This window comes from Cyrtonyx montezumae, unplaced genomic scaffold, assembly GCF_038088225.1.
Source record: "Cyrtonyx montezumae isolate F1298 unplaced genomic scaffold, pur_monq_1.0 scaffold_41, whole genome shotgun sequence".
Taxonomy (NCBI): Eukaryota; Metazoa; Chordata; class Aves; order Galliformes; family Odontophoridae; genus Cyrtonyx; species Cyrtonyx montezumae.
Genome location: NW_027072047.1, coordinates 146,984 through 157,676, shown reverse-complemented (window position 1 = coordinate 157,676; position 10,693 = coordinate 146,984). Strand labels below are relative to the sequence as shown.

The following is a 10,693-nucleotide window of genomic DNA, read 5'->3' as shown; positions in this document are numbered from 1 at the left end:
GAAAGGATATCTGGAGTTCTCATAATTTGAAAAGAGTATGTGCATCACATCAGTCATAGTGGAAATATGTGCTTTTCTTTTGGAGCCAAGACATGTGGATCATCTGAGCTGGCATCTCCTTCACATCAATGTAGTCTGTCCAGCTGATAGATTAATAAGCAGATAAATATATCTTGCCCCAGCAAAACAGTCACACTCGTGTATTACACAAGGTGCATTGAATCACAGCCATTAGCATTCCTCTGTCTGTGTCCAACAGAGGCTCATATCCTGCAGCAGGGCAGTTAAAATAATCGATGAGTGTGTGTTCAATTCTCAGAAATATAGAAGGGGGGGGGGGGGGGGGGAGGATGGAGAGAAAGAGAGGGGGGGTAAGGGGGGAAGAGGGAGGAAAGCAGGGAGGGTGTGGTGGCTCTGAAGGGGAGGGGGGGAGGGGAGGGAGGGGAGGATGGGGGGTGGGAAAGGTGCTGATTTCAGCCCTGTAGCGTCAGGATTGCGTCAATTTGGGTTTCAACCACGTCTTCAGTCTCGGAGCGGAGCTACTCAGAAGAACCAAAACAGGAAGGAGGTTAGAAATCAGTGTGCAAAGGGGAGGACTGAAGCTTCCCCTCCCCCCACTCCTTCAGCCCCATCGCAGCCTCTTTCAGCTTCTCCACTGTTTGTGTCTCCGCGTTTTGTTTTTCATTAGTTTTTTTTCTTTTTTTATTTATTTCCTACCACCGTGGAAAAGCCTGCTGTCCGGGCTCTGCGAGAGAGTGACGAGCTGAGAAACAGCAGAGAATCACATTAGTCGCTCCAGGCAGGGGTCGCTCAGAACCAGAGAAGGCGAGTCCGCTAGCCCGGACAGCCGAGCCGGGCAGAGGCACCAGAACCACGGACAGAGGCTCCAGCACTGAGGACAGAGAGCACCACCAACATGGCTCCGATCGCGGCCAGTCACCAGCAGTTCGGTAAGTGCGTCCCGGCCACAACTCCCGGCCACGGAGATGAGGGTTGCGCTCCTAGCCAAGAGAAGAGTATACAGGCAAGCCACTACTGAGCCACCCCGGTGCCTCCCAGAATTTTGGGAGGAACAGAATTTCTCCCAGTTTTCTTTGATTCCAGAAGTTGTGTAAATTTGCTTTCTTCCCTTTCTCCTTTTTCACCCAGACATTCCCTCTGGTAAATTACTGAGAGAGACTGAGAGGTTTGACTGGGTGCATTTTTGGATGGAAGAGGTCTGGAGTTGTTTCTCTGTGTTGGTTAAAATATTATGGCCTCAGAGTAAAATGCTGTAAACATATATTGTGCCACAGAGAAAATCTTTGTTAAAGCCATTCTTGGAATAATTATCATTCCTTTTATCTTGTCATAGAGGAAGATTTGTAGACTGTTAGCTGAAGTGAAATATAGTTGTATAAAGAAGAATACTGAGAAGGTGGAAATACAGTAACCCAGTGCTTTTGGCATAATGTCCCTACCTTGATTATTCTCTGTTTATTGAGAGTACGCATGATGACAATGAACTTTTCAGTTGTGCCATTTCTATACACTTACTGTAGCATGGATAATTGTGATGCTGGAAGTTTCAGAAACAGTGACAATATGAAATAAATTAATAGTGCCACTCATAAAAAGCTGTAAGTAGCAATGTTTTGGAACTCTGCTTTACAAATATTGACTTTAGCCTAGATGTTATTTGCTTTAGCAGTGGTTAAATTCAAGGATCATTCTACTGACTTAAGTGAAGTGACTCCACATTTACATCACATAACTGAAATAATAATTTCTCCCAAGATCAATGTTTTCTTTCCTATTAATACAGTCTTGAATATTGACTTATTTACATTACGATAACTTGTTGTAATAAAATAAGTTGTGATTATAAAACATTTTAATTATCTTCTTCTTTTCTACCTACCCCACCCATTTGATATGTCTTATAATACTTATGACATCATCCTTATCTAATTACTTATTTAAGGAAGTTAATTAATATTTTAAATACTAAATTGATTTTGCCTTTCTTCCAGTAGCTGTAGAATAAAAATACAGCACTATTTCCATTACTATATAAATTTGAGTTGCCAACTCAAAAAAAGTATTAAAAATGTACAAATCATACTTAATATCTATTTAAAGTATTCTGATTCAATTCAATTAATCCTTTCTTTCTACCTTTGAATCATTTACATTTATTTCTACAGCCATACTTGGAACTCAGAAAAAAATGCTTAACATAACAAACAAAAAAAAACTTTTGAGTTTTTTTTTTTTTTAATCTCCATATCATTTTCAGTCATTCATTGAATTCTTACAATAAAACATAGATTGATGCAGCTTGTAAACAGAGGTAAAGTGACATGATTATTGTCAAAATAAATTAATAACAAGGCCTTACACTTTCTGTTCTGGAACATTTTGCCCTATTTTTCTTTGATAATATTATGTTGTGTGTTTTTATTTTTTTTCCTTTGGTTTATTTCTTACTCAAAGTTATGGTGATAGCACATCTGTTAGCCCAGCTTTTACCTAGACAAAGCATGTCTAGTAATGTATATGAGGGGTAGTTTTGCTTTCCTCATTCAGAATGATTTGCTAATTATTTGCTAGAGGAACTGTAATACAATTGGCTTTATGCATAAACAATGCTATTCTATTAATATTCTACCAGTCTACAATTGCAGAGAATAAAGATTGAGCTCTTACTGTTACACTGTGGGAGGTTTAAACTCACTTAGTAATGTTACTTATGGGCAAAATTGGATTTCCAATTAGCTGTGCTCATTTGCCCCTTCAATGTATGCTAGTGAATGGCTAATGATACTCTGTATGCAACAGAAGTAACCACATGACAATTGAGGTTAAAATACCTGGATACCTTTCTCTTCATTCAGATTTTAAATATAGAGTTCATATCAAGGTAGAAGAAAAGTACATTTTAAATTTTCTCTTACATACTCAGAGGAAGTAATCCATCCTGTGAATTCTCCATAGTATTTGATTCATAGTGTCTCAGATTCAAAGCCTAGTAGGTGTCTGTGATATACTTAAGAGTTTTTCTGCTTTGTGCTCACATGTGACTGTCCAATGTCACATCCATCTGGAGCACACTTGGCATGTAATTATTCTAAATTTTCTTGATAGACTTGCTCCTGGAACGTAATGAAAATCGTCTTGAAACTGCTGAGTGTTATAGCTTCCTGCAAAACCCAGTTTCTTTCAAGAGATACCTCCAGGCAATTAAGGGATCAGTCAATACAAATGCATTGAGTGTGCAAAGTATTTTAGTAAACTCTGCAAATTATATATCTGTAAGTAGAGGATATTTCAGAATTCTTCTAACAAGCACAGTTCCATAAACTCAAAGATAAAACCTGAAGTGGTTTTTCTCACTGATGTATATACTCAGAAATTACACACAGAATGATGAAATAACTTAGAAATTACTCACTATAAGTAATGTTGAGGTGAGAACAGTATTTTCCTTCCAGATATCCTTTGTATGGAAGATTACTAACAGCACGGGACTACACATTCACGCCTGCAGGTGGCGAGCAATGCGTGCAGTGCAAAGCACTTTCAGTATGTTAACTGCTCCTATTACCATCTCATATCAGTTTGCTTTGCTAAGTTATTATTTTATTAAATATCAGAGAGAGTCCAAGAAATTGCTGCTTAATTTCCTGTTGCTGTTTATTTGATTTGCAGATGAAATTCCTACAGTGGTTGGGATCTTTAGTGCATTTGGTCTTGTCTTCTCTGTCTCCCTTTTTGCTTGGATCTGCTGTCAGCGTAAATCATCCAAATCCAATAAGACCCCTCCATATAAGTTTGTCCATGTTCTGAAGGGAGTTGATATTTATCCAGAGAATCTCAACAGTAAGAAGAAGTTTGGAGTAGATGATAAAAATGAAGCAAAGAGCAAGCCAGCAATGCCAAAGAATTCTCTTCATCTTGACCTGGAGAAGAGAGATCTAAATGGCAACTTCCCAAAAACAACCTCTAAAATGGAGAGTTCTCCAGACCCTGAAAATTTATCTCCAAAGCACTTTTCAGAAAAGAAGAAAGATTCAGTATCCCCTGACAGTTTAAAGTCCACTACATCTCTGTCTTCAGAAGAAAAACAAGACAAGCTAGGAACTCTCTTTTTCTCTTTAGAGTACAACTTTGAGAAAAAAGCATTTGTGGTGAGCATCAAGGAAGCACGTGGGCTGCCAGCAATGGATGAACAGTCAATGACTTCTGATCCCTACATCAAAATGACAATCCTTCCTGAGAAAAAGCACAAGGTTAAAACCAGAGTGCTGAGGAAAACCTTAGATCCTGCTTTTGATGAAACTTTCACATTTTATGGGATCCCCTATAGCCAAATTCAAGACTTAACACTTCACTTTATGATCTTGAGCTTTGACAGGTTTTCCAGAGATGATGTCATTGGAGAAGTCCTCATTCCCCTCACAGGAATTGAACTGTCAGGAGGAAGGATGCTAATGGACAGAGAGATCATCAAAAGAAATGTTAGGGTAACATATTTCTTATTTAAACTTTAGAATTCTTGTACTAGTTTAACTATGAAACTTCAGCAATATTAGTGGCATCCATAGAAAAGAAGGGAACAAGTTATCAAATGTACGGCTGAGATTTAGGGCAGTATAAGGAAATAATTACACAAATATAATAAAATAATGTTACAATAAGCATTTTGCAAGAAAATGTTAATATTCTAAATTCTACTTGCTTAACCAGATAATCATCAGATTTTAGTGTATCCATTCACTTTGTTGGGACAAAAAAGCAAAAAATTTATGTATTATTATACTCTTCCTTCATATTTTCTATTTTAAATCTTGGGTTTTTTTTTTTCTGTTTTTTTTTTTTTTTTCTGTCATTAACTTATAAATAAGCTGCATTTCTTCTGAAGATCCTAAGATATGAAGGAGATGTCAAAGCCATACTGAAGTCAGTGGAAAAACATGATGATTTCACTAGGCTAAAAATATTTCATATCATTTTGTCTCATTTCAGAATATAAAGATCATTTGCAACAATCACAGAGCCATAGAAAGGCATATGAATCATTCACACTCCTTTTAGTCTCTAGTAATAAAGTAGCATGTATATTGACTTTCAATTTGATTGTTTCCAAACATAAAGCATGCTGAGTAATCAAATAAATATCTGCCAGACAATATACCTACAACCAATATTATTTTGCAGTTCTTTCATTAAATTGCAATTATGACCATGTCACTGATATTTTGTTGATAAATTAACTGATTTTCTGATATACAAGGTATTCTCATTTCTTTTTTCCATTGACTCCCCCCTTAATGTGAAATAAATGATTCCTGCAATTTCAAATTTAATAGTCATTGAGAAAGTCTTTGTTCTCATCTTTATTTCATTTATGTCACACTATGGAAAGCATTGGGAATGACATCTCACTATTTGGGTAAATTAATTTAATGGCTAAAAATATTTTCCTAAATATTTTTTTGTTAATTTCCTCAATTTGTTCTTCAATGTTTTTTTTAATATTTTTGTTAATTTTTCTTAAAAAAAAATACTTTCTCTGAGGCATTTTTTTTCAGGATATAGGATTTCATTTCTAATCTCTGAAGCTAGCAATATCATGCCAGTCCATATTTTTTCAAGTTTATTTATTTTATGGTCTAATAGCAAGATAGATAAGATATCCTGTACCTACATTACAAGAAAATTATATTTTGTATGCAGTTATCACAGCTCCATGAATTATATCTTTCTATACCAGTTTAAGATACACAGTTATGCAACACTGCTGAAATCCTATTCATTCTAGTTTTAAACTTGGTCACTATAACTGCTTATAAATAGTCTTTCTTTTTTATTTCTTTTAAATTCCTCAGAAGTCATCTGGACGTGGAGAACTACTGATCTCTCTCTGTTATCAATCTACAACAAATACGCTAACTGTGGTTGTTTTAAAAGCTAGACATCTACCTAAATCTGATGTGTCTGGATTATCAGGTAATGTTTTCACTAATGAACGAGCCTTAAGAATATAAAGCAGACAGAAGACAGCCGAAATGTGTCATTTCAAGGATTAAAAATAACCCAGAAATGCCAAAGTGGTGTCTGCATTATCTGCAGCCTATTCATTTCATTCATATCTAGGTCAGTGTTTTATTTTTTCAGAGGATATGCATTAGAAAGTTCTTCAAACACATTAGAAAGAAATAAAAAGAAAGAAAGAGAGAAAGAAATAGAAAGAAAGAAAGAAAGAAAGAAAGAAAGAAAGAAAGAAAGAAAGAAAGAAAGAAAGAAAGAAAGAAAGAAAGAAAGAAAGAAAGAAAGAAAGAAAGAAAGAAAGAAAGAAAGAAAGAAAGAAAGAAAGAAAGAAAGAAGAGAAAGAAAGAAAGAAAGAAAGAAAGAAACATAACATCTATTGACAATGGAGACCAATGAGTTTTGTCATCATCTTGAAAATGATCCATCCATCATAACTTTAGTAAGTTGTTAGCAGATACTAAAACTTATATTTATGACAAAAAATTCAGTTTACTGTTAGATAATAACACTGTGTGAGATACTTATATGCAATATTTCAGCTTTGAATCCAAAAGTCAACCAATTACATCTGTGCTGAATTTGGTCCACTGGGCATTAATGTTCATTTGGTGAGCTGAAAGGTGAACTATTCCAGTGCTTCGGATACACTAGAAAAGGAGTCCTTCTAGAACCCCAGCCTCCTAGTCATGTACCATTTTCCATATAATAAAATTTTATTTGAAACTGATGTTAGATCTACAGTTAGATGCATACTACTGTGGGAAAACTTAATAAAATTCAAAAGACAATGTACAAGCCACCTGAAAATAAGACAAACATTCACATTAAAAAAAAAAAAACAAAACAAAACACAAAACAATGCACAACAGAGGTCTATAAAGAGTAACATGTCTGTATTTAGCCTGTAAAAGACCTGGCTCTTTCATTTCACAGCATATTTTTAAGGCAGCAGAAAACAGTTTTTGAATCAATTGAATTTTAATTACTACAGCCAATAATACTGTATTTCTACTTCTCACATCAAGAGATACTGATGTTGAGATCTTCTAAGAGGCCTAATAAAATCTAAAGCAACATATGAGTCTCATCTATTATCCAGAGCTTGTGTGGCATATATTCATTACAAGCTAATGAAAATTTTATTGTAATAAAAGTTACTATTTAAAAATGTTTATTTTGATAAGATGTATTTTGACATACTTTGCTCCTGTCAAACTATAGTGAGTCCAAGTTTATTGGCTGATTGCTTGCAAAGGCTATTTCATTTGATTGGCTTCCATATTCTGGAATTTTCATTGTGTCTTTGAAACACTAGAATTTGGACACAAGATCACTTTTGCACTGAAATAAATGCAAATATAAATGGAAAATTAACGTACTTCAAAGATCATTTCTACTGTGTTCTTATGAATTCTTCTGGGGTAGAAATATATTCAAGACAATAGTGAAGGAATCTTGCAACAGTTGAAAAGTTCTTAGGAATGAAAACATACGGTATTCATTAACAATGTTAATAATGAACTACTTATTTTCCTTTCCTCAGTAACACAAATTTTTTAAAGTCAAACCACATACAACCAGTAAACATAGTCTTACATTTGAAATTTGGTATTAAATATGTTCAGAAGAAGCAACAGAGACATAATCATTAGGGTTAACAGGCTACACATCTTGTGAAGGAAATACCTGCCTAGGACAAATAAGTCATTAACTAAATGCCACTATTTGCTTACGTATTTTGATAACCATAAATAGAACTTAAAGGAACTAATTCAGAAGTAAACACACAGAAACACATACACACCAAAAAAAAAAAAAATCACCTAGATGAAACATATTATCCTTAGTAGACTGAAATATTGCGTCATGGTTATGTAATTATCTTGGCATGTTACAAAGATTATCAGTAACTAGAAAGAGGAATTTCTAAATAATTCAATATCTTATTTGTGCTATTTCTTTTTCATTGCAGATCCTTATGTCAAAGTGAATCTGTACCATGTTAAGAAGAGAATTTCTAAAAAGAAAACCCATGTCAAGAAATGTACCCCCAATGCAGTGTTTAATGAATTGTTTGTCTTTGACATTCCTTGTGAGGGCCTTGATGATATCAGCATTGAATTTTTGGTTTTAGATTCAGATAGAGGGTCAAGAAATGAGGTCATTGGTCGGTTAACCTTAGGATCTTCAGCAGAAGGAACAGGTGGAGAACACTGGAAAGAAATCTGTGAGTATCCTAGGAGACAAATTGCCAAATGGCATATGTTGTGTGATGGTTAGCAACTCAGAGCAGGGTCAGAACTTGAAAAACTATATATATTTCCATAGGCAAGGAGCAGTTTTCTTTCTTTGCTATCTGTAATTGCAGGCTTGTAACTACGAGACTTTTCTGGGAGGGTGGGAGAATAAAAAACTGGATTGAATTATCAAAACAGAAGGTAACTAAATTTTCAGAGTAAATAAAGGAATATATACTTCATTAGACTTTAACTTAATTAGATTAGATTAGCATTTTTATGTAGTTTACATAGCCTAAAACTTCTGAAGCAGTATAATCTTCAACAGGAATGGGTAAGTTTTATGAAAAAGTCAGTGGAAACCTTATTAGTACTGTTATGCAGAAGAAGATAACCTCATTAAAATATACTGCTAGATCAAAGAAAAAAAACTGCAGCTTAATCTATGATTCTACAATTATTCTGGGAAGGCGCTGAGTCTAAAAACACAATGGGGATTGAGAGTGAATAAGAGGGACATTCCTTCTGTCCCTCTGTCATAAACCTTCTTTTATGAAAATTCAATCATTATTTGTAATTTTTATTTGTACTTTGATCATTCCAAAGACTGAAGAAATTTTCAGCAACTTGCTTTAAATGCTATATCACGTGCAACTAGTTGTTTTATGTATGAAAATACTGTATAATTATTTACACTTGGATTTTTTAATATGTATATATATATATATACCTTGATTTATTACAGTGACTAAAATAGATACATTCTATAAATCATTGAGTAAGTTGATGTCTGTTGTCTTGTCTAAAGGGCTCCTTTACGAGTGACTATACATGTTGGAATCTGGGATTAGGCATGGGTTACATTTTTTTCTCTAGTAAGGATTAAGCCTTTAGCATTTCATGCCAAGTGAAAGCACTTATACTGAGACAAAGAACTATACAGAATACTAGTGTCACTGACCCTTCAATAATTACAGATACATTAAATGTATTTCAATATTATTTAAGGAAACATTGTTTCTCCTTTTGATTTTTTCATTAATTGAAAAAAGAAAAAGAAAAAAGAATAAAGAAAAAAGAAAAAAAAAAGAAAGAAAATCAGAAGACAGAGTACAAAATCTCAGTCTTTTGTTGAACTACCTGAATTTATGTCACTACAGTCAGTTAGACTGATATGAACAAACAAAGTCAATGCATTCTTAAACATTTTCAGTATAGAAAATCGAGTTCATGTTATGATTTATACAGTATTATGTTAGACAAAAGACTGGAAAACTGCATTTCACTTAGATGACATGCATTAATGTCTACTACTGATTGCACTGAAAATTGGTGATAAAGAAAAGGTGTCATGGCTTCATGTTTGTGTGACGTATGTGTACTTAAACTTAATTTGTCCCAGGCTATGGGAGTATAAAATGTAAAAATAGTAAGTATATATATATAAAGGATCTAGGCCTATGAAATTCACTCTTAGTCATACCTAATAGATTTTTAGGAAGTCAAACCGTAGCACAAATATAAGCAGTTATTTCCTAAAATTTGTACACTAACTTCTGATATTGAAAATACTGCTCAGATATCATTTTTAATTACACTAAAGTAAACAACAATATGATGATGTCAGCTTATAAATGCTGATAACTGATTTTGAAAGTGGAAAACAGTTTTCAGTATCTTTACATACATCATTTTTTCACTTCTATTCCCACTGAAGTGAATGAGGCTATTTGGGAGTTAAGGTACCATACAGTTTATGGAAAGGTAACAGAAGGAGGATGCCATTTAGAAAGAAACAAACAGTTCAAAACAAAACACTTTCAACATTACATAATTTTCATCAAACAACAGATTTAGGTCTTATTCAACACATTTGGCTACTTCTTGTTGACTTTTCCCTATTCTCATATGGCCAAATTATGTTTGCATTAAAGGACACTGAAATATGAAATATGCAAGTAGAAAAATAATACTGGAAGAATTCTATTAAGGCTCTTTCAGATTATGTGTGAGTAATTTCTTCAGTTTTTGAGAATGTGTTTGATATAACAGTGTTTATAAAGTTCTGTAAAAATTCATTTTCAAAATGACATAAACACGCTTTTTATGAAAATGCTCAATGTACAAAAAGAAAGTGTATTGTATGTATAAAGGGTGAAGAATTTCTTTTTTCTAATTTATTTTGAAAGCTGATTGACTTCTCAAGGGCTAGATTTGCCAACCTTGTTTAGCTAGGTGTAATTCAAAGCCACATAGTTGAAGGAATGGTGCCCACAAGCTTCAGTGGGCTTTGAATGCAATCACAGTGTGAAACTCTTCTTATGAGTCAAACCAGTACAATGAGACTGGACAGAGAGAAGTTTAATAGTGGCTGGAGGAATTTAAGACAGTATTATTTGACCAGAGTTGCTAGTATTTCTGAT

General features: G+C 34.0%; 1 protein-coding gene across 1 annotated transcript; it reads left to right on the top strand.

Annotated features, from left to right (window-relative positions):
* The first annotated feature begins 916 nt into the window (after positions 1–916).
* SYT4 (synaptotagmin 4) lies at positions 917–10,418 on the top strand. Its single transcript, XM_065747103.1, has 4 exons — positions 917–950; positions 3,691–4,505; positions 5,871–5,991; positions 8,006–10,418. Exons 1-4 carry the CDS (start codon positions 917–919, stop codon positions 8,311–8,313), a joined length of 1,278 nt encoding a protein of 425 aa, XP_065603175.1. The 3' UTR covers positions 8,314–10,418.
* The last annotated feature ends 275 nt before the right edge of the window (positions 10,419–10,693 follow it).

What these genes read in the sequence shown, in the direction of transcription:
- SYT4 (XM_065747103.1), top strand. Translation starts at nt 917, where the DNA reads ATGGCTCCGATCGCGGCCAGTCACCAGCAGTTCG. An exon ending in GGCCAGTCACCAGCAGTTCG is followed by an intron (nt 951 to 3,690) that starts GTAAGTGCGTCC and finishes TTTGATTTGCAG; the next exon opens with ATGAAATTCCTACAGTGGTT. An exon ending in TCATCAAAAGAAATGTTAGG is followed by an intron (nt 4,506 to 5,870) that starts GTAACATATTTC and finishes TAAATTCCTCAG; the next exon opens with AAGTCATCTGGACGTGGAGA.